A 24876-nucleotide genomic window follows, 5' to 3' on the forward strand; every position below is an offset into this window, starting at 1 on the left:
ACACAAGTTGCTGCAGAAAAAGTGAATTGCTTGAGAAACTGAATGGGTGTTTTTGACGGGCAAATGCTATTACTGCCGCTGCTGTTAATACGATATTTTAGACACCAGGTTACTTCTGAAAATAATTGGGATTGCTCATTTTATCTGAAACAAGTACCCCAGGATGTGATATCAAAAACTTCCATTCACCAAAAGCATCCCTATTGTTGTTTTATTTTTTGCTGCTTTAAAATAATTGACCACCACCACCCCCTCCCCGCAGTCTCGTTTTAAGTTTCCACATTGGGTTTGGCAATCCAGCAGAAGTCCTTTTAGGGGGTATGCAGACTTCACAAAGCAAATTCTCCGAGAGCAACAGTGGTGTTAGCGGGATTTACATGTGAGCAAGGGCTTAATGCTGAAAGGGCAGCCAGAAGGGAGGGGGTTCGAAAAGAACATGTTCTGAAACTAGACCCCTATCTCTATCTCTCCCTCTCTCCCTCTCTCCCTCCCTCCCTCTCTCTCCAAAATGTGTCTCCTTCCTCAGGTTTAGGAAATGGATCCCTGCTGGGATTTCCTTTCAAAGGTGACTTGTAACCTACTCATTAGGGTAGATTTCTGCCGGGTACCCACAAACAGTGCCTTTGGCAGGGTCAGCCAAAAGTCGTGCGTGCGTTTTGCGTGCATGTCTGTACGGGTGTGCAATTTGGGTGAGGGGTAGAAAATACCCAGGGCACTTGGCAGCCGTGGCAGCAGTAGCATTAGGACTTCTAAGAGGAAGGCTGGAGAGGCAATGCTCTGATGGGGACTATGGAGTTTCAGAAAGACCCCAGTGCAGTAGCTCTAGAAATGCTCTTGATAGTCCAGCCCGAGAAGAGGAAGATGGTGCAGAGGCTGCAGATGGACAGACAGACGGAGAGCCACGCTTCACATCAAAGCGAAGGTAAAGAAATCTGTGTCGGCTAGTTAACTTGCAAGGATGGGAAGTGCAAACAAATCCAGTGGCAAGAGTTTAACTTTGCAGGATGAAAGTGGGAGGAGGGGAAAATAAAGGGAAGGAGCTATTTTTGCACATGCACTCCCACAAACAAGTTTTAACAAAACATGGGTATTCCCTTTGTCTGAGCTGCTTTTGCTAACTTTCAGCTTAACTCCCTCCTACCAACCTTTCCGTGAAAATTGTTGTCAACCACCCTGTGAACTTTGGATGGTGGATGAGATAATATAATAACAACAACAACGGGAAACACTGTTCCTGTTGCATCTCCATCTGGGAAGAAACCTCTGCAGCAGCACATAGGGCATAAACACAGCATTGTGCATAGTTACTGTGAAGGCAATGTCTTCACACTGTCCCTTCTTGATGTGAGAAGTTTTACAGTGTGAGAAACTTCCAAAGTTGTCATTCAGAAAATGTTCCCCGTCTGCAGACAGAACCAGTGACGGGGGCTGCTGAAACAGACAGTGATTCTGTAATTCAATCTCCTGTCTGTTGCCATCATAAACAAAGAGAACAAATGCTTGCAGTGTGTGTCTGTGTGTGCTAGCATGCATGTGTGTAATACAAGGAACTTTAGTATATAGCCTGATGCACCTTTTGCAGGGGACGTAATTGTAATGGTGACCTAAGTACTCTCCTTTCACAGTACAGAAACCAGTGAAATCGGTGACCTCAGAAAAATAATAGGAGCAGCTGTAGTAATATAATATGATAATAATAGGATATTGCAACTGGGAAGAACAGGCATTTCCAGTTGCTAGGGTATGAGGGGAATTCATTTGTTACTCAGTGTATATCATTCTCCCCACAATATTTCTTCCCTCACTACAACACTGTGCGGTAGATTAGGCTAAGAGTGAGACTGGTCCAAGATCACCCATTGATAATACAGTGGTACCTCAGGATGCGAACGGGATCCATTCCGGAGCCCCATTCGCATCCCGAACAGAACGTAAGACGTGATAGTGCGTCTGTGCGTGTGCAGGTCACGTTTTGCCACTTCTGCGCATGTGCATGACGTCATTTTGACAGTCTGCACATGCACAAGCGGTGAAACCCGGAAGTAACACACTCTGTTACTTCTGGGTCGCCGCGGAGCACAACCCAAAAACGCTCAACCTGAAGCGTATTTATCCCGAGGTATGACTGTATACATCACACATATTTAATGCTGAAATGTGCTGTATAGCATTCAGCACTCTAATACGGTAATCAATGTTATTGTCCCTTTATTACAAATGGAGAGTGAGTGAATAGTGGCTTGCTTAAGGCCACTTTGTGAGTTCATGACTGAGGTACAAATTGGTAAAATTTGAACCACCATCTTACCCACCACTACTAATTTTGTCCCTTTCTCCAAGAAACTCAGAAGCGACATACAACACTAGAATTTTGCACAACTTCAGCTACCCTGAGGCAGCCCAGTTGCTAGGGAAGCGAAAGTGCCTACATACTGTACACATAGGTACAATGCCTACATATACTGTAAACATGAGTACAATGCACAACATTCCCAGAACATCCTAGACTGCCACAACAAAGAGCAGCCTATTGGGAAATGAAATGCTCAAGATTTTAATGGTGATGCATCACTGTGGAATTATTAGGAGAGAACAGAATTGTTGGGAAGGCTGTGGCCCTTGTGCCTGCTCAATCTGCTGTCCAGGTGATGGACAATATCAGGACCTCTACTCTCCCTTCTTGGGGATCTTTACCTTTCAGCTGGACTTAGGCCAGGCAGCCTTTCAAACACATTGTCACGCTGATAGTAGCTCTGAGTTGTGTGTGACTGATTCCTTAAATTCCACCTTGACCACTGAGAACTTCACAGAGACGGGGCACTTCTCTTGATTGCCCACATCCCTGAAGTTCATTTGGCCTTCACCAAGGACCAAGCTTATCTTGTGGCAGACCCTGCCCTGTGGCCCTCCCCACTAATAAAGGTTCAGCAGGAATCATGCCTCCCTTTTTTGAGACGTCTTTTGAAAATTGTATTGTTTGTTCAGGCCTTTACAATAGGAAGTTTCATTTTTGACCCATCAGTATTTATTGATGTTTCGTTGATGTTATTATGGATACTTTTGTTGATTTGATTCTCCTATGTTGCACACTCTCTTGATATTTTTTATGAAAGTGTGGATTATAAATGATCAAATAAATAAGGAGGTTGGAAATATTAGGTTCCCTGTCCCCTCCCCCTTCTCCCTGCCGTGCATCTTGTCTCCATTCAAAATAGGGGACCTGCAATTGTTTTTAGGGAAAAAAGAGCAAGATTCTTTTGGGAGCGCCATGGAGCATCAACTTAATGTGTAGCTGGAATGAGTAGAGGGCTTGAGGAGAGAAGCTCAAGCAGGGTAAGCAGAGGATGCAAGGAAGATTCAGCTTCCCCCACCCTACTCAGCCACCTCTCTTGCTCATTAGAAGAAGAAGAAGAAGAGTTTGGATTTGATATCCCGCCTTTCACTCCCCTTCAGGAGTCTCAAAGCGGCTAACATTCTCCTTTCCCTTCCTCCCCCACAACAAACACTCCGTGAGGTGAGTGGGGCTGAGAGACTTCAGAGAATCGTGACTAGCCGAAGGTCACCCAGCAGCTGCATGTGGAGGAGCGGAGACGCGAACCCGGTTCACCAGATTATGAGACTACCGCTCTTAACCACTACACCACACTGGCTCTCGATACATTAAATTGTATTTCTTAACTCCTGCTTTCTTTGTGAGCGGAGCAGATGTAGGAGTTGTGTTAAAGAAAAACAATGACATATTAAAGCAAATGGAAAGTCTGTGCTAGATTGTCGCCATTATTTGTTTATTTTGTATTGGTCTTTCAGTAATATACATATGGTATAAAGTCACAAAATAGAAATCGAATATAAAAAGAAAAACTAAAACAACACACACACACCCCATTCCAAAAGGCAGGCAAGTCATCGTTTTTATTCTTAGGTATAGTTAATGTTGCATTCATTTTGTGTTGTTCCTGCAGCGTGCAATGTCAGAATAATGTCACTATTTTCAATGGCCAGAAGAGATTGAGATATCCAAGGACAAAGTTCAGAGCAGAAATATAAATGTAACATCCCAATTTGTGCTGACGCATTAGGTGTTTACGTGTTTCATAAACCTGATGTGTTGTGGCCATTATTTATAACGAAAACTGTCTGTCTGCAATATCAAGCCATTCCAATTCCCTTAGGCAGGCTGTTCACTCATCACACCGCCGTGGTGCCTTGGTCAGCTGCAGCGAGGTGGATCAGTCAAAGCACTCAGGGTTGTATGTTTGTTTCCAAACAAGGAAGAGTAGCAGGGATATGGTCACGAAACAAACACAGAAGGAGATTTTGGCCTTGAGAATGAGCCAACACATTTCAGAAGTTACCCTGGGGAGGTTTGGAGAGGGGTGGGAGTGTTTTTGTTCTAGCCAGCCCATTTGTTCATTCCTTCCTTTGGGAAAATGCTGTACATTTAATTTAAACTAACAGCTGCATCCAGACACCCTAGCATAGAAAGAGTTTGAAAAGGAATATATTGTTGCACAATCTCTGAGCAGTGTAAGATTCCAGGGCTTCAAATCGCTTACCTACGGTTTGGTTTCCTTGGAATGAGGGGCAGGGAATATTGTGGTGTCTGTTTGCCATATGGTTTATTTACACATATACACAGACTGAGTCTATGATGAAAGGGCTCATAGCATTAACACCCCAGAAGGACTTGCTTCTCCCATAGCCACAACCCTTGACATGACTATCACTCTCAGGCATCTACTTGCTTGTAGCCCAGTCCACTCTCTCCACTCTGGCCTTTGACCTTCTCATTACCAGCCACTACCAGCCAATTTGCCCTCACGCGCAGAGCAGGTTCCTTTCTTATACTAAAGACCCATACCTAGGGCCATTACCAAGAAGCTAGCCTGGCTATTCCAACAACTGAATCCTTCATGAGATTTTAACCCTTGCTGGATCCAGGAAGGGACTTGGGCATCCAGCCTAATTTTGTATGCATGCAAACACCAAAAAAAAACCACAAAGTTCTAGACAAAATCTCCAAGCGCTCCAAAGCATTGGCTTCCCTTTTGTCACCAGTTCTGCAAGACAGGCTGTGTCATGATCCTGTGATCACACCTTTATGGTGCCACGGGCAGGCTTTCAATTCTTAGTGAAACCTGAGAGATCAAAGGGAGAGCTGAGCAGGACTTCAGTGCCTCCAGCTTCTCAGGATTTGCAGGAGGACAATAAGACTGTAACTCTGTACCCAGCTACCTGGGAATAAATCCCATGGAAGCCAGTGGGACTTCAGAGGAGACATATAGAAGATTGCACCGTGAAAGATGAAAAATAAGCATACATATGCACATTTCTTTAATTTATAAAGGGAAACCATTCTAATTTCCTTAGCTCAGCCTTTTTAAAAACAACAACAACCCAGCTGAGAATTTGTCTTTGACTTCATCCAGCTATTCATACCTTTGGAAGAACAGTGAGCTTTTGCAGGTATGCCTTAAGAGCAGTCCTAGTAGTAGATCATATACACAAAGGCTATGAGTGCTCTGTTATTGTAGCTGTCCATGATGAAATACTCTTCTAGGGGATGATGAATTCATTATGCTAGCTTAGTGGCTTTTAGGCTTGGGTTTCTAAGCAGTTTGGTTAGTTTGCTAGTTGGATGAATCCAAAATGTTATGAGCAATATCTGATGTTAATCATGCTCAAAGTAGACCCATTGACTTGGGTAACTTAACTCCATTGATTGAAACTCCCTGCCTATTGACATCAGTAGGTGCCTTTTCTGTATTCATTTCAGTGCCTGCTTTAAAACATTTTTGTTTTCCAGGCACGGAAATCTTGGCATGTTTTAACTGATTTTTAGTTCACTGCTTATTTTAATTGTTTTTTTAAAAAGTTTTTAATTAATTGTTCTTAACTTCTTTATTGATAATTTTAATATTTCTTGTAAGCCACTTAAATATTTTGTTACAATCCAACAGCACATAATTTTTGTTAAATAAATAAATAACACAGTTTACTGGTTTCGTTGTTTTTTAGGCTTTCAAGGAGATGGCAATGGAAACAACAAACTAGGAAATGAGCTTCATGGTATGTCATTTTCTCTCACCCTTTGAGTTTTCATGTGAGAATTGCAGTCCAGATCAGTGTATTCTAATACCCATTAAAGGCAGCCATACCATGTTGAGAGAGGCTGGGGGGTCTCTTGGAGGTTTAATCATTAGCTCCATATATTTTGCTGCCTGAAATATAAGGTCCAAATGCTGTCACCACAGAGGCTGCTCAGATATTGTAAACAACTGGCAATCTGCTGCCATTTAATGGCATTGCAAAATCTGTCCTCACTCAACCTAATAGTAGAGCCGGTCCTGATGCCCATAGCAACATGGTGGCATTTGTAGAGCTAGCGATTTCTGTGCTGAAGGCAGTCTGGGGGAGAGAGCTCCCAAATTCCCGAATTACAGAAACAGCCAAGTACAGATATTAGCAATCTGAATTAAGAAACCCAAATATTAGGCTGTGTGTGTTAGGATATTTCCGTTCCACCTTAAAAGGGAGCAGGCTTTTGTAAGCAACAGAGTCTGCGCATGTCCTATTCACAGGATGTTTATGCTTGCTGTTTATTCCTTTCGTTTTCTCAGTTGGCCGAAGATGCTGACACAGAACGGTCACGTTTTCTTTTGTTCTGTTAAACGCTAATAAAGTCTGAAAATTATGCTCTTCTGCGGTGCAAGCTTTTGGCTGTGTTTCTGCTGATAAACAGTGTACACCCAGCCCTGGAATGTGGCTAGGAATTTCCAGAGGCTTCGTGTCGCTAACTGCTGGATCTGCCTGTCTACGGGAGGCCGATGGATCGTCCAGAACTCCGGCTTGGGGGCTCATGATGGACACTATCTCCCTGGCAGTTTCCCAACAACAAGGTTTCGGGCCCAGATTCACGGCACCTACAGGAGAGTAAAGCTGCAACAGACTGCGTTTGAGGTATGAAGGGGGGAAAAGCGAAAGCAAAGGGACGCTTTTTCTGTTATACCTCGGCAAAGAGCCTTTGAACTCCGGCAAGGCTTAATTGACCTGGGAGCCGAGCCAAAGAGTTCATGATTAATGGGCTGCCAAGATAAGGGGTCTTTGAAGGCATAAGACTCACGGCTAATGCCAAAAGCTGGAATGGAATTTTTCCAAGCTTCTGAAACTGCTCCGTGTCCTAAGTTGGATGGGCAGAATTATGAACCCTGGGCAAACTGGTGTGAGAGTTTACTGCGTCAGTTTGGGGTGTGGCATGTTGTTTGTGAAGCCCCCCCAGTTCCTCTGACAGAGAAATGGAGATCAGCTGATTCGAGGGCGATTGACATAATAGTCCTATCCGTATCTCTTGAGGAAATTAAGACGCTGGCTGGCAACACCACTGCACGTGCAATGTGGTCTGCTTTAAAAGAAGCTCACAAAGCAAAAATCCCAGCCCAGAGTTTGACTGCATCAGAGGTCCTAGCTGTTTCCCAGAATGCGTTTGAGTGCAGGGATGCTGAGGGCACCGGTTGCAAGCTGCAGGGGGAGCTGACCGTCACGTCATCCCAGGCAGCATTCCAGCCTCCAGGGGGAGCCAAGGAGTCGGCAGCTGAGAGCTCTGGTTCTCATGGGAACCAAGGCCATCGCCTTTGCAGAGGCCGGAAAGGCAAAGGTAAACAGAGCCACAGGCAGACACCTGCAGATGGCCAGGAGCAGAGGGAGGGTGAAGAGCCCGCGCAAGGGAAAAACAAAGCGTTGTTTACTGGCACAGCTTCACCAAAGGCTAAAGGCACGTCTGCAGATGGCCAGAAGCAGGGGGGCGAGCTGCAAAAGCCCACGTCAGTGGAAAGCAAGGTTTTGCTTGCTGGCACAGCTTCACCAAAGGCTAAAGGCAAGTCTGCTGGCCAGGAGCAGCAGGGGGGCAAGCTGCAAAAGCCCAAACCGCTGGAAAACAAGGGTTTGCTTGCTGTAAAGACTGCTCCAACAGCCAAAGGCGACTTTGTTGTGGATTCAGGCTGCACGCGCCACATCTCCAAGGACAGGCATCTCTTTATCTCCTTCAAGCCTCAGGAAGGTGAGATCCACCTGGCTGATGGAAGGACGTTGCAAATTGCAGGAGAAGGGACTGTGAAACTTGCAAGTTTGCACACAACCATCAGCGGTGTACTATATGTTCCAGGCGCTGCAAGCAACTTGTTGAGCGTCCCACAGCTTACTGGGCGTGGTTTTCAGATTTCCTTCAAGAGGAGCGTCTGTGTCATCAGAAAAGGGAAAGAGGACTATTTGCATGCAAAGTTTATGGATGGTTTGTTCCATATAACTTATGATGACACTGCTGTTGTATCTAATGCTGATTCTTGTTGTGTTGCACAAACTAACAAAGTTCTTCATGCAGGTTGCATTCATGATGCGCATCGAAGGTTTGGTCACCTCTCTTGGAAGGCACTGGCCAAGATGCCAGAGGTGGTTGAAGGTTTGAACATCAAACCTTGTAAATTTCACATGAAATGTGTATCTTGTGCAGAGAACAAGGTGAAGGTTGCTCCAAAAGGCAAGGAGTCTAGCAGGCAGGCTTCCAAGCCCTACCAGCTAGTGCATGCGGACCTGGTTGGTCCACTAGCGCCCTCTATAGGAGGAGCAAGGTACTTCATGATTCTGATTGATTCTTTTTCTAGGTACATTCATGTGTATTTGCTCGAACAGAAATCGCAAGCGTTTCCGAAGTTTAAGGAATTCTGTGCTTGGTTGGAGAATGTGCACAGTAAACGTATTTCTTGTTTGTTTACTGATCGGGGCGGGGAGTTTACTTCTCAGCAGTTTGAAGCTTTCCTGACTGAGAAGGGAATCCAGCATGACATGTCAACGCCCAGATCGCCATGGATGAATGGGCTTGCGGAGAGAGCAAATCAAACATTGCTGCAAGGAATCAAGACCTTGTTGCATGATGCCAATCTCCCTGATAAGTTTTGGGGGGAAGCTCTGGGGAATTTGGTTTACACCGTTAATCGCAGATTGTCATCACCCATTGGTTGTACCCCCTATGAGAAGATGTTTGGCAAGAAACCCAACACCAAACACATGAGAATTTTTGGTTCTGACATGTGGGTACGCACACAACAAACCAACAAGCTTGGGAAGCGTGGGGCACATGGTTTGTTCATGGGGTACGAAAAAGGTGCATACAGGGTATGGATGACTGACTCTAAGTCCATTAAGTTCACAAGGAGTGTTGAGTACAATCCTAAGTGGGGGGAAAATGTGGGAATTTTCCAGAGTTACCCAGAGGAGGATGAAGGTGATGTCAAGCAAGCAGCTAAAGCTGAGGAAGCTGCTGATGATGATGAGGATGATGATGATGATGATGATGATCAGAGTTCGGATTCCAGTTCAGTGGGCGGCGCTGCTGCTGATGTCAGTGAGAGTGATGACACAGCAGACTACCAAAGCGCAAAGGCCTCAGTCAGACCATCTGATGCGTCTGACAATGAACTGGAAGAACCACTGTTCACCATTGGTCACTTTTCTCCTAAGAAAGAGGAGATGAGTCCAGAAGACTTGCGTCTAGTACGCAGATCTGAAAGGGCGACCAAAGGCAGACCTCCAAAGAGGTATGCTGATGAGTTTGCTAAGACAGCAACTGCTGTTCTTAGTAGCTCAGAGAAGGTGTGGGAACCTTCAAGCTTCAAAGAGGTTCAGGAGTTAACCTCTAAAGATGCTGAGCCTTGGCTTAATGCCATGAAGGCTGAAGTTGATTCCTTGAACAGGAACCAAACTTGGGAATTGGTACCGGTAGTCCCAGGAATGAGACTGGTTGGCAGCAAATGGGTCTTCAAGGCCAAGACAGACCAGAATGGCAAGGTAGTCAGACACAAAGCCAGATTAGTTGCCAGAGGTTTTTCACAGGTACCAGGACAGGATTACCACGAGACCTACTCACCCACAGTCAAATATGAGAGCATTCGACTGATGCTCAAGGTCGCTGCGGAGGAGAAACTGCATGTTTCCCACCACGACATTAATACAGCTTTTTTGTACGGGATTTTGGGGGAGGAGCTGTTCATGCTTCCACCTGATGGGATGGAGATACAGAAGGGTATGGTCTGTAAACTGCGGAAATCCTTATATGGTCTCAAGCAGAGTGCCAGGTGTTGGAACACAAAACTCACTGAGACATTGCTTTCTCTAGGTTTTCACCAGGGCAAAGCTGATCCATGTGTGTTTGTCAAGGAGGAGGGGCAAAACAAACTGTATTGTTTATGTTTTGTTGATGATCTTCTGATGTTTTGGAAGAATCAGGCTTTTTACCAAAGCACCCTAGCTCAGCTGAAGGAGCACTTTGACATGAAGGATCTTGGTGAGGTATCCAACTATCTTTCTCTGCAGGTGGAGAGAGACCAAGCAGGTAATTTTCTGGTACACCAAACACAGAAAATTGCTGATGTGTTAACCAGGTTGAATTTGGTTGATGCAAACCCAGCAGACACACCGATGGTGACAGGTTACCAGGTAGACAGTACTGCTGAAGCGTTTTCTGACACAACGCTATACAGATGCATTCTAGGCAAGCTGAATTTCATTGCCAGATGTTCAAGACCTGACATAGCTGTAAGCTGTAATCTGCTTAGCAGACATGCTAACAATCCTACGGTTCAGGATTGGAAAGCTCTGAAGCGCATAGCCCGCTATTTGAAAGGGACTATGCACTACAGGCTGAGATTCACCAGTCAGAAGACTGGAGGTCTTGAAATCTTTGCAGATGCAAGTTTTGGAAGTGACACCACGGATGGTACAAGCACTTCTGGTGTGTGCTACATGTACAACCACTGCCTGTTTGACTGGTTGTGCAGGAAGCAGACAACAGTGAGCCTAAGTTCCTGTGAAGCAGAACTCAATGCTCTGTCATTTTCACTCATGGATTGTGAATGGTTGATGCAACTGTTTAAGGACATCGGGGTTTCTGTGAAATGTCCTATACAAGTGTATCAAGACAATAGATCTTGTTTGGCTTTGCTGAACTCCGAGAGTTGCAAGCAGAGAACCAAGTACTTGCAGATTAAGCTACATCGTGCAAGAGAGTGTATTCAGAAAGGACTGATTCAGGTGTCCTACATGGCAGGAAATGAAATTCCTGCTGATCTGTTGTCTAAGGTTGTTAACAAAGAACAACTAAAGGTTTATGTACAAAAGTTGCAATTGGGTGAACCACAGGTACAACAGGTTACACGGAAAGGGGGAGGATGTTAGGATATTTCCGTTCCACCTTAAAAGGGAGCAGGCTTTTGTAAGCAACAGAGTCTGCGCATGTCCTATTCACAGGATGTTTATGCTTGCTGTTTATTCCTTTCGTTTTCTCAGTTGGCCGAAGATGCTGACACAGAACGGTCACGTTTTCTTTTGTTCTGTTAAACGCTAATAAAGTCTGAAAATTATGCTCTTCTGCGGTGCAAGCTTTTGGCTGTGTTTCTGCTGATAAACAGTGTACACCCAGCCCTGGAATGTGGCTAGGAATTTCCAGAGGCTTCGTGTCGCTAACTGCTGGATCTGCCTGTCTACGGGAGGCCGATGGATCGTCCAGAACTCCGGCTTGGGGGCTCATGATGGACACTATCTCCCTGGCAGTTTCCCAACAGTGTGCATAACTCTTCAGTATTTTCCAAACTTGGTTCTCCAGCTGTTTTTGGACTACAACTCCCATCCTTCCTAGCTAGCAAGACCAGTAGTCAGGGATGATGGGAACTGAAGTTGAAAAGCAGCTGGAGACCAAGTTTGGGAAACATTGTGAGATAATTCCATTTTGCTAATCTCAAACCACAGTACAAGAGGCAGAGTCATTCTGCTCCTCGTTCTATAAAAGCTGCTCCAGAGCAGGAGTCCTAGCAAAGGAACGACCAAGAATCTGGGCATGAAATTTTCAGATCAGATGGAAATAGGCTCTTTAGCTTTACAACTGGATCTAACAAGACTTTACAGCGGCTTCCACCAACTCATAGGTATTCACGGAAGATCTCCAGTTGTATTGCCAGAAATCTTCATGCACCAAGCATGGAGGTGTCAACAAATCAATTTCAGGCAGTGTAGCGAGATTACTGTACTTATGAAGTCTGACACCGTGAAGCAGCCGGTGCTCCTACAGTATTTCTGAATGCTATGATGCAATTGCAGATTGAGCCATATTAAAACAAACACATGGGCCGTCATCACACACATTGCAGTGATATCTCATCATCTTTCATGGGTCTGAGCCATGCCAGCCATAAGATACGTGGTACCCAGAATGGCAAACACATTGCTGAAATGCTCCAGCTTCTCTCTGGGGACTGCCAATATACTGATCTTTGAAAGAAAAGGGATGCAACTCAGTGTGTCCATTGATGTAGACTGGTCTATCTTCCATGCTTGGAGGGGGGAAGGGGACTAGTATTTTAATTTAAAATTATATAAAACCATGGACCTGTTAAGATATATGAGAGAGAGAGTTCTATGAATGCACAGAGTAGGGATTGAATCCATTATCCTTGCTGCCAAGTTGCATTCATCAAAAGTCGGAGCAGAGTCTACATATATACTATTACACAAATTTTAGAATCATAGGATTATAGAGTTGGAAGGGACCCTAGGGGTCATTTAGTCCAACCCCTTGCAATACAGGAATCTCAGCTAAAGCATCCATGACAGGTGGCAAAGGCTACCTTTCACAGTTATCTTACTTGTACCATGTTGGCTCTATTCAGACCATGGGTTGGACATAAGGAGGTGATGTTCAATTTCAGTTGGAGAAGAACAGGCAACTGGTGTTTGGGAGCGGAGGTGGAATGACCTGTCCTGAAGGAGGGTATGGTTGGCTGGCTGGGACTTTTAACAGGAACTGCTAAGAATGATACTCTTCAATCTTCTGCCACTAGTCCAACTTGCATTTCCCCTGCTTTTGCATGGACTTATCACTTTGCCCGTTTCATAGGTTGTTTTCTTGTCACTAAAGCTTTCCTTCCATCACCAGGCCATGCAGCTCAGATGCAGCAAGTCATTACTTCCTGCTCTGCCCAAGGTATGTGATAAACCAATGAACTGTCTGGTAGTGCCCTTTGCCCCGTGCTGCAAGTTACTGGGAGTAAGCTTTTACCTTAGAATATCATAAAACTGTGGAGCATTGAAAGACGTCTGAACAGAGCAAAAAATGGCATACTATTTTGGAAAATCACCATGAGCTCTCCAGATGTTACAAAATTACAGAGGTTAAAAGAAGAAAAAACTCAATGAAATTAATCTCTGAAAGCAGGATTAAGATGAGGGAAGGCCTACTTAAAAAAAAAAAATTCTGCATGCCTGATCAATCTAAATATGTTGTGTTACTGAGGGAGGCAAAATGTAGTTGCTAGAGGAGTATGTAATACAATCTCAAAAGCATTTTAAACTACTTTTTCCCCTGATGATTTCTCATTGTAACAATAAATACTTAAAGGTCCAAAATTATAGAACTTCCATTCATTTTTAAAAAATGTTTGCATTATAAAATGAAGAAAAAACAAACATATTTCAATAATCTAGAATTCTGTCTTCATAAGTAGTCTGTCAGATGCCCCTAGGATAGGGCTGCCATATGTCTGGATTTTCCTGGACGTTACCAGGATTTCAAAAGCGGAATTGATGTCAGAAAGGCGGTGTATTGTCCTGGATCTTAGGCAAGTCAAAAAATCATGTTTTTGGGTGTTTTTGTAAAAAAACAAACCACAAAAAACCTCAACTTTCAGGGTGTCCTGGTTTCTGCTTTGTGACAACCCTACCCTTGAAGGAAGAACATTATACAGATAGTTTTCTAATCCTCCAAAACAGAATGGCCATCATGAAATGATATAGCACATTCTTTGCATGAAATGTTTACAGGTTCAATTCCTGGAATCCCCAGTAGGTCCCTCAGAAAAGTCCTATTGCTATGCCCACGAAAGCAGCCATTTTATGAATGGGCTGCTTCCCATGGCAGCCATTTTGTGATGGTGTCCACTGCATTTTCTCAAAATTCCCTTGCACTAGATGGACCAGTGATTTGACTTGTCATTAGGCAGCTTCCTATGATCTTCTTAAAGGCTACCCCCATCCCACGACTTTTTACTGCAAATCTGCTCCTTAAAAAAATAATATTGCAAGCCCAATTGTAAGCCATACCTTGTGGAGAAAGAGTAGAAAAGATTCTACTAAACTAAAAGAGAACTGGAAGAAGTAAGAATGAAGGACTGACAGGGCAATTACTTGACTTCATTGTCTGCAAAGAAACTACAGAACATCTGTTAAGTGCCCAGAGGCTCCCAGTCAAATTTCTCTGTTTGATGAGGAAATATCAAACACAAAGGGGTATACAACTGTCAAAATATGTCTTGATTGAAGAAAGTCCCTCATGGTTCCCTTCTGAGAGAGGCTGAGAAATGAGAATTGGCTTGAGGTAGTTATACATCTGAACTCTTGAATAGCTTATACTGAAAGCAAGCATAAAGGAAGCATATTTATGTGGGGAGCCAGCTCATAAACTTTCTAAACAGAGTGTTGCCCCCTCTGCAGAGGAAGTTATGTGGATTCAAAGCACTGGAGGAAGGACTTTGAATCTACACAGCTTCCTCCAGCCGCCTTGTCTGCACCAGACAGCTCCTGACAGCAAACTCTCTAGTGTACCAATCCTCCCACTTGCAAAGGAACAATTCATAGAGTTGGAATAGACCACAAGGGCCATCGAGTCCAACCCCCTGCCAAGCAGGAAACACCATCAGAGCACTCCTGACTCCTGAATTCCTTTCAGTTCCTGATTGTTCTGGATTGTGACTTGGATTGTCCTGGTTGTGACTTGGAAAAACGGCCTTTTCTGCCATTTTGTTTCGTATGGGAATGTAACAAGTGTTGCACAAATGGACACCTGCTTGTTTAAGAGGGTTTTCCGGCTGTCCTTCTCCCCACTGCAACCCCTTTGCCCCTTGAAGGCCCCTTGAAGGCCTGGGATGTGGCACAGGGAGTGGTAGTGGGAGGAGAGAATCACCCAAAACTACTTCCATTCCCACTATGACTGCAGCTCCTAGCATTTTGGGGTTACAGTAGGAAGGAGGAATGCACGATTATCCTAACACTTTCATCCTTGGGCTCTCACTGCCTTGGATGCAAGGTATGATGCTTACATGCTGAATTACGTGTCCCAGTACTGACCAGCTTCAAAAATTCTTGCTTGTTTCAGGAACCCACGTGACAGTAGAAGTACATGCTAGAAATTCTACCCCACAGTTATTCAAAAAACTCTCCTTTGGGAAAGGTATGCCGCTTTTAAAAATCAATATTTTGTTTTGTCACAATTCTTACACATTTATTTTTTTTTTGTTCCCTTGTTCTCACAACAATAAAAATAAATTGACTGGTTCCTTGATAAAGGCAAAATATCTCATATTAAATTATATGCAGGAGCTCATGTTGCGCTGTAGTAAATAAACTGAGCTATGAAAGAGGGAGTCTCCAAATCTTCTGCAGACTCGCTAGGTAGCCTTAGGAAAGACATTTTCTCTTATCCACAATTCCTCCACTGTGATATGTGGGATATTAATAGTGGCCTACCTTTGCAGATGGTCTGATGGTCATGACACCAGACCCCACAAATACAGCAATCACCCTAACTGAGGAACTCAACACATTTGCAGTGGTGTTGGGCTTACAAGTAAACTTTGCCAAGTCCAAGGCTATGTGTTTCAACACCCCACCTCATAAACAAAAAGAATTTTCCAACATCACAAAGATAAAAATCTGCCGTACCAAATTCAGATACTTAGAGGTACAAATAACCAGAAACCTCAACAAACTACCTCCACAACTACAAAGCCCTGTGGTGACAAATTAACAATGACCTGAGGAGATGGAACCATATTATCTTCACTCTGTCAGATAAAATAGCCATGATCAAAATGATCACTCTTCCAAAATTGACCTACCTATTCCATACCCTTCCAATCTGGATTCCACCAACCCAACTCTACTAATGGCAGAAAAGAATACACTCGTTTATTTTCTCATACAAAAAGCTTCAGTCACTTTTGCACTTTTATTATTGGAGAATTGTTCCATCTTTGTAGGGCCAATTTCCCAACCTTTCCTCTTACTATATTTAGTAGTAGAGAGGGAGAAAGAGACCGAGAAGTAAATAAGTAAAATCTTCCACATATGAGACTATACTCAGCCCTTTAAAATGGTTTGGGCATATTAGTGAGCTGATATCCCAGAGATGATGGGAACACAAATAGTTGAGAGTTCAACATATGTCCTCAACTTATGGCAAAAGAAACACTTTCAGCATGCTTTTCACGTGATCATATGCTCATGGCTGCCACACCACACTGAGACTAGGAAAATGCCATGTGGGGTTTTAGTGTGATGACCTCTTGAACAAATCAGTGTCAATTAATTAAGTACTTGTTCTGTAGGCCTGCTCTCCTTTCTCACTTCTCTTTTGTCTTTCTACTTCAATTCATTTTACATCCATTCACCTATCTCACATGCTTTTCACAATTTCATATGTTTTCCAGAGAACAGAAAACGCAGACCCCGTCCACCGGGTTTGAAAGACCAGCATGGTAACTATAGAGTTGTATTATACCATCGCTCCTACTCCTACAGTACAGATTTCACAGAGGAAACAACAATATACAAAACGGGAAGCATCCTTTTAAGAAAAAAAATGCACACACCAAACAAATGGAGTTCAGAGCAAAGTTTGCATTCAGCACCCAAGGCTGCCCATGTGGTGCTCCTTGCCACATGTTCGCCATTGGACAGTATTTCTGTGCTGCCAGCTCTGTTATCTTTGAAGCGGTTTGGGAACTGACCTGACAGCACTTTCCATCTGTTTAGATGGCAATCCTCATGAGCAGCAGCAAGAGCATTGTTGCCACCCACAGCCCCCCAGAAAGATGCCTGAGGCTGCATACACAACATACATTTAAATCGCATGGCTTTCCCCAAAGGACCCTGGGAACCGTAGTTTATCTTTCCCAGAGCTACAGCTCCCAGAAACCTTAACAAACCACAGGATTCTTTGGGGGAAGTAATGTGCTTTAAAAGAACTGTGTATGCAGCATGGATCAAGGGGTGTGTCCTCTCTGATGACTCAAAGCAAGGATGCTGGTGCCGATGAGTTCCAGGAGGCTAAACTTACTAAGCTTTTGAAAATGCCATCAATGCATTGGCAATTTGGCTGAGAAGGAAATCCTGCTCTCAGATTACACCTCCGCATTTCTTAGTTACAAATACAGCTGATTATTAGGGAGTGAATGTATAAAGCACAGCAGCCATGGTGGAGATCAGCATCTGGCATCCTAGGCCACTGCCCCAGTGTTCCAGCGGGGTCCACCAGCACTTATGCCTGTGTTGGACCCTCCACCTTGAGCATCTGGGCCTGTGAGACTCCATTTTAATGTCCCACAGCACCCTGAAGTGAACACTCCATTGCATGCCACCCCAGTCCCCAAGTGGTGTGAGTCTAGGTGCTTACCCAAGGTTTGTGTTTCCTTTGGAATGAGGCACAGCAGAGACTGTGGTGTCTTTATGATATGTGGTTTATATACACATATATAAGCAACCTGAGCCTATGATAGAGAGGCTTCACAGCATTAACACCCCAAGAGGGCCTTGCTTCGCCATTAGCCACAGCCTTTAATTCCTGCAGAAACCCAACATCTTTCTCTGCTTTGCCTCTAGTGTAAGGTTACTAGATTTTTTTCAATGAATTTGGGGACACTTTTCAACTTCAATTGATTTTGTATGGGGACTGATTTGTAAATCCAGGGACTATCCCCGGGAAATGTAACCTTACTCTAGTGTTTAGCTCACATCACCCAACTCTTGGCTTTCAACTCTGCCTTTGGCCTTCTAACTACCCACCCATTTGCTATCTCACACAAAGCCCTTTCCTTTGTTCTGTTTAATGGCCCATCACCCAAGCTGACACCTCACCAAGAAGCTGGCCTGGCTATTCCAAGAATTAGAAAGGGTTCAGGCATTCAGCCTACTCCCCCCCCAACCCCAACCCCCCACATAACAGCTACATGAAATGCTCTAGGGCATTATGGTGAAATAAAATGGCAGTGCCTGGTCTCTCCTGGAGTGCTGTTTCTGTCACCACCGCCACCACAGCCAAGTACAGCTGAGGGAGCCCACCAGTGTAAGAGGGGGCCCACTAAATGGTACTTTGACCAGAAACCCGTCCAGCCTGGAGCCAGTCCTTGTGGAGATGCAACCTCACTTGGTTGATGGCAAGGTGTATGCATCACCATAACCTGATCACGCACAGCCCTTTTCGGAAGTTTGATGGGCAAGTGTTTTAGCTGAGCATGCTGCTTTTAAGAGAGGCCTCCAATTAAACATTCGAAATTGGTATAGTCAGTGCCTGCCAATGTTATTTGTGCTTAAATATTGCCTTGCTCCAGTTTGCACAGCATATTGGAGGCCTAGTACACAATTCTGGCTGCTAATGGTAACAGTGTGTGACTGTAAGAGTTATTGTGAATTCTGCAGCTGTAGGGAGCCTTTTCAGTTATAACCTGACAAAGACTAAAACTGATCACCAATTTGAAGAAACTACCCGCTCCCAAATGGCAAAAAAGTAATTTTCTGAGCTGTATAGAGCAGGAACCTTTTAAGTGCGTAAATCTGCTTTAGCTCTCTTTAGGTCAGTGTAATAGCCCTCTTCAGCGAAAGGCCAGATAAACAAACAAGCCTGTTAAAGAGACAGATGCCTTGTGCTTGAGTGCTGGTTTGAGACAGACAGATGGCTGTTTGGTACATTAGGTGACAGCGCACACCCTCTTGCCTGTGGTTGCTCCATCACTAATCACAGTCTGGAAATGAGGTTGAACCAAGCCTGAGGAATAGTGAGACACACAGGCTTCTGACACTGAGGTTTTCTTCAGCTGTGCCTGCCCATTCCCCAAAGGTAAGACACAGCAGAAAAGGTGTGTTAGGGATGGAGAGAGAGCAAGAGAGTTGTGTGCTACTTGGCTTTAAAATCAGGAGAGGTGTGATGCAGTTAGACTACTCCTGGACATTGTTCCTGGGCCCGTGAAGCTGCCAATTTGCAGTAGAGACTATTTAGCACCTAAGTGCATCAGCTGATGTATAGCTGATTCACACAACACAGCATAGATGGCTTGTGTTGGCTGTGCATCTATGAACAGTCAACATAATGGCAATATACAAATCTGATCCTCTGCAGATCTGTCAGAACATTTGGGCCCAACCAGATGCCCCAACCAGAAGCAGGGAATTGAGGCAATCAGCCTCTCCTACTGTGGCCTGTCATTCAGTGGCATTCTGCATATTTACCAAGAGGCAGTGGTGGCTGATGGGGCAGAAAGCAGGGAGGTCAAGAACCAGAGCCCATTACAGGTGGAGGCAGAACCAACGAGAGGCAGAGGCAGCTTTTTCTAGTTTTGTCTCCATCCTCCACCTTGCTGAGTTCCAGGAGAGCAACACCGAGACGAAGGAAGAGGAAACTGACAGGCAGTACCACCCCCTAGACTGGCTGTAAATAAGGCAGTTAGGTGGGGCTGGCTGAGGGCAGGCTGGGGTTGGTGCAGCAGTGCCCAATTTTGCCTAATGGAGCAGCTGCCTAGAAGTTCCATAGAACCATGATGCCCAACAGCCATTGGCAGACCTAGCCTGTATCAATTTGCAAAATCCCATTTTAAACTGACCTAAGCTAGTAGCCATCATGAACACAATCCTATGCATGTCTACTCAGAATACCTATTCAAATTGATTTAGTCCCAGGACATAGTGCATAGGATTTCGGGCATAGGCTATTTACATGAAGCAATAGCCTGTGTAGGTAGGGATGCAGATAGTTGCATAGGGGAAATGTTTTTACAAAGCTGATCAGATCTGATTTCATCTTCTGTGTTCTGCATGTGTTGCAGCTGATGCAAATCTCCTCCATTGCTTAGCCTCTTGGTCCCCTCTTAATCAAGAAACCTTTTGCCTCCCCTTTGTGCCTTAACGTTTATAAATTGGGAAAAGGTGCGCAATACACGCAACTCCCCATTTACACGGGGGCTATGCTCTGAGGCACTGTGTGTTTACATGAAACTGTATATATTGGGAACACCATTGAAAAAACCTGCAAACACCCTCCAAACCTCCAACTCTCCAGAGGCCTCAATGGTTGGAGCAAGGACTCCTGGGATTGTGTGATCGAACCCAGCCCTCCTGCCCAGCATGATATCAATTGATTGACAAGTGGACGTGGTTTGGGAGACATGGCCTCACAGGCCAAATTGGACCCCCTACTACAGCACAACTGGCGCATAGGCTGGAGTTTCCTCATTCCTAGTTCGTGTATAAACTTACCTGCACAGTGCTCCATGCATCTGATGAAACAGGCTCTGGGCAAAGAAAGCTGATGCCACTATATATTTATTAGCCTTTTCAGTTGCTAGTGGACTTTTATTTCTTTTTACATAATAAATGGAGGGAAACTTAAACTATTGTAAACCTTGCATGTGAAAACGACTTTAGTATAGATCTGGTTTATGCTTGCTAGAGCGTTTGTCCAGCTGAAATGTTTCTTCCTTTCCAGAATAATTATTACCGATGACATGTGTTTTTTCTCCTAGCTTACCCATGGGACAAGTCATGCTTGAAATCCATACCTTTTGACCTAAAGGACTTTGAGAAATTGGATGCATATGCAACAAAGGTAAAAACATAAATGGAGGTCATGACATCATGAATTCAAACTCTGCTTCCCATCATTTCTAAAACTCCAGCACCAGATATATACTGCATATATTCTAGTAATTACACAATGGAATGCTTGTGGAATTTGGTTGTCTGAATGATCAGATATATCAGTTCAATTATTATTTTTTACAACACTGTGCGCAAAAAGCTACATGCCTGCTGGTAAATATGCTGAGAAGCCAATTGTGTGGTGAATTAAAAACCAGTCAGCAGAGTGTTAATTTAAATATTTTAAATAACAATAATAACCACTTTGAAAAAAAAGATTACAGGAACTGGCCTTTAACATAAATTCATGATCCTTGGAACTGGGTTATGGACTGAGTTATCTATGCAGAATACTCTGCAATCATCATCACATTTTTGAGAAGTTATAATACAATTTGTTGAAGTCTGATGATTGCAGAGTCTATTGCTCATATCAACTCCTTCAGACAACCTCTTCCACTTGAATAGTGGGCAAAACACAAATAGTCCTTTGAATTTCATTTGTGTGTTTCTGAGGTGTCTTTCAGATTCTGCATTAAGAATACCCTTCCGCAATCATCTGATTGGAACTCTTCCCTCCTTATCCCAAGCTCCCTTAGACCAAGTATTGCCAGTTCTGACTGGAAGCAGTTCTCCATTTGAAAGAGACATTTCAAATTACTTGCTGCCTCAACCTTCCCCAGCCTAGTGCTTTCCAGAAGTTGTGGACACCATCAGCCCCAAGAGAGTGTGGCCAATGATGAGGGGTGATGGGAAGTGCAGTCCAACAACATCTGGAGGACCCTAGTCTGGTCCTTTGAACTGGAGATGTGAGGCATTGGACCTGCAAAGTAAGAGCTCTACTACTGGGTAATGATCCCTTTCCCTAGTAATTCCTCAGGTGATATTTCCCTGAGGAAGCACTTCCAAATGTTTTGCTTTAGGCAAAATCTGAGGGCAACCTTAAAAGCTGCTGAGAAACTCCACAAGTCTTATCAAAATGTTGTTTGGCTTCCCTCAGATGTTTCACTTCAGGAGAAGCTCCAAAATTTGCTTCCAATTTCACTTTGGACAAAAATTTCACTGGCAACTCCATAACTCACAGCTGTCCATGGAGGCACAGGTTAAATCCGTGTCCAGGGCAGCTGTGTACCAGCTCCATCTGGTACGTAGGCTGAGACCCTATCTGCCTGCGGACTGTCTCGCCAGAGTGGTGCATGCTCTGGTTATCTCCCGCTTGGACTACTGCAATGCGCTCTACGTGGGGCTACCTTTGAAGGTGACCCGGAAACTACAACTAATCCAGAATGCAGCAGCCAGACTGGTGACTGGGAACGGCCGCCGAGACCATATAACACCGGTCTTGAAAGACCTACATTGGCTCCCAGTACGTTTCCGAGCACAATTCAAAGTGTTGGTGCTGACCTTTAAAGCCCTAAACGGCCTCGGTCCAGTATACCTGAAGGAGCGTCTCCACCTCCATCGTTCTACCTGGACACTGAGGTCTAGCACCGAGGGCCTTCTGGCGGTTCCCTCACTGCGAGAAGCCAAGTTACAGGGAACCAGGCAGAGGGCCTTCTCGGTAGTGGCGCCCTCCCTGTGGAATGCCCTCCCACCAGATGTCAAAGAGAACAACAACTACCAGACTTTTAGAAGACATCTGAAGGCAGCCCTGTTTAGGGAAGCTTTTAATGTTTGATGTATCACAGTATTTTAATATTCTTTTGGAAGCCGCCCAGAGTGGCTGGGGAAACCCAGCCAGATGGGCGGGGTATAAATAATAAATTATTATTATTATAAACAACATGCTAAATATTTCTCACAAAGACAGCATCAGCCCAGGATGAGATGTCCACTGAGTATGTGGCTTCCAGATCTTTTAGAACAGATACAAGACACTTTCATTGGCTGGCAAAGGAAATTGTACAGTAACAGAATCTCATATTGGCCTGAGGGCTGAGCAGGTCTGGCTGACAACCATCATACCATGTAAAAGGAAACAGTTTAAATAGAATCTAGTTATAGTGTCTAAACGTATCTGAAGGGCATACGTGGGATAGGAGAGAGTAACCCTACCCAATAATATAGTTGAAGCTTGTAAAAGACTTGCTTCTTAAAACACAGCAAGCTGCCAAGAACAGCATGATGAAGTTGAGGAAAACCCTGTTCTGAGTGCCTTATGCCAACCTGCTGACTAATAGATAGGGCTTCTAAACAAACAAACAGAAACTGGCTCCATCCTGAGCCAAACTGTAACCCAGGTGTAGGGAACCTCTGGCCACCCAGACATTGCTGAACTACAACTTTGTTTGTTGAACATGCCATATGACCAGAGATGGCGTGAGCTGTAGTTCTGCAACCTCCAAAGGGCCACAGGTTCCCCACACCTGTAAGCTAATGTTCTTTCTGTGACACATAGCAGAGATTTTGTTGATGAAGTTAATGGTTCTGCCAAGTAGTGGACCCTAAGAGAGATCCTCTGAATTTTGTAGGAAGGCAGAAAAGGTAACCAACATTCACAGCTGGTTTGAAATCACCAGTTATCCACTTTCTTCGTATAATACAGGTGACCGCCAAGAGTACTGTGGAGGAGCTAGTGAAAACCTTGCTTCGCGTAGCACGTACCGACCTGGAAAAGGTTAGGGCCATTTGGACATGGATATGCCATCATATAGGTAAGCAGAGGATGCCATCATTTCCTGGAACCTGTGTATAATGCTGAACAGTTGCTTGCCTTTCACTGTGGTTCTAGAACCCAGTTTATACATTGTGTTGGTAATAGAGGCAGGGAGAATGTCAAGAAAATGCACCAGGCCTTGAAAATCTGAATTTTAAGAAACTTTGAAATGTTTTTACCACCACTGCAAAAAGTGCTCTGTGTCAATAATCTTCTCACTCATATACCTTTCAGAGAACTGTCCCTTCCCAGAAAATACAGGTGTAAAATATTGTCTTCCCTTGGACCATTCTTTCCCAATTCAAGTCTGGCGCAGCTGTGAAAATTGTGTTGTGACACCACAGAAGGCTCTTAGTACTATTTATGAAACAAACGACAGTTGATTCATACTAAATTGGGTTTGTATTGGTGCCTACAGCTTTTCTCCTGCAAGGAGGGAAAAGTAGCAATTTGGAATGGGAACTGGCCAAAGGAGAAAGGGTTGAACAGTTCTTCTCCCTTAGGATGCAATTCTGGGCAGAGAGGGAGGTCCTTCCTTGAAAACCCCCTCCCAGGCAGTGCAGGAAGAATTGTCGCTGGGGCTTTCCAGCTGAGGTCCAGTGAGAGAAAGCACTGGAAAGGGGTGCACCAGTGGTAGGTCACTGAGGGATTTAAAGCTGCTGGATCTGAAACCTTCCCATTCTCCAACTAACACCCCACCAACACATGGAGGGAAAGAACATCAACCCATGGACTGGTGTACTAAAAAAGCAAAAAGCCGCCCTCTCTTCCCTTTCTGTCCTACTGGTGAGAGCCTAGCAGGAATATTGATTTGGTGGTGCATCTATCCCTGGGGCAAAGCAGACTTCAGGCTGATCAGGCCTCCTTTGATTCCCACCCCTGTTAGAATCTCAGTATCTACCAACCAGAGCCAGACACAAAAGACATCCCAGTTACAATTAAAGAACAGGGTGACTCTGAGCACACTGAACTTAGTGCTAGGAGTTTGTTTTCAGCAGCAGCAGTTAACTGAATTCACAGTCCCTTTATGCAGTAATGCATTTTTCCTGGTAAAGTTTCTTCATTTCAGCAGTCTAATTTGGATGGGGAAAGTTGTTTTGTTCTTGTTCTTTAACAACAGAGTGTCAGTATCCGTTGCACATTACCAAGGGCTTCCACTGACAGGCTTCCTTAGGTGAATCCCACCCTAAGTAAACATCTGTTGTACCTGTTTGTACGTATGTGAATACTTCCTGGTTACTTAGCACAGGTCTGAATGACCCTTGTTTCACTTTGTCTATTTGTTTACTTTACACCTGTGGTTAAACTTTCAACCTTTGCTCCCCAGAATATGATATTGTGGGCTTCTTTAACAAAGACCAGCAGTCTTTCAAGCCCAAGGATGTTCTCCAGAGCGGAAAGAGCATTTGCGAGGGATACGCTGGGCTCTTTGAACAAATGTGCAGGTACATGAAGATCAGAAATGTTCCCTTGCTCTGTTACCTCTGCACCAGTTC

General features: G+C 44.3%; 1 protein-coding gene across 1 annotated transcript in view; it reads left to right on the forward strand.

The window, feature by feature from the left end:
• The first annotated feature begins 498 nt into the window (after positions 1–498).
• Positions 499–24876, forward strand: part of KY (kyphoscoliosis peptidase) — a 35487-nt gene continuing 11109 nt past the window's right edge. The window contains exons 1-8 of the mRNA XM_083506443.1: positions 499–922; positions 6019–6069; positions 12980–13027; positions 15194–15268; positions 16527–16574; positions 20610–20692; positions 23270–23378; positions 24708–24825. Coding sequence (XP_083362569.1) covers positions 781–922; positions 6019–6069; positions 12980–13027; positions 15194–15268; positions 16527–16574; positions 20610–20692; positions 23270–23378; positions 24708–24825 — 674 coding nt within the window. The 5' untranslated portion in view covers positions 499–780. The remainder of the gene's footprint in view (positions 923–6018; positions 6070–12979; positions 13028–15193; positions 15269–16526; positions 16575–20609; positions 20693–23269; positions 23379–24707; positions 24826–24876) is intronic.

This window comes from Podarcis liolepis (genome assembly GCF_965112155.1).
Source record: "Podarcis liolepis genome assembly, chromosome: 5".
NCBI classification, from domain to species: domain Eukaryota; kingdom Metazoa; phylum Chordata; class Lepidosauria; order Squamata; family Lacertidae; genus Podarcis; species Podarcis liolepis.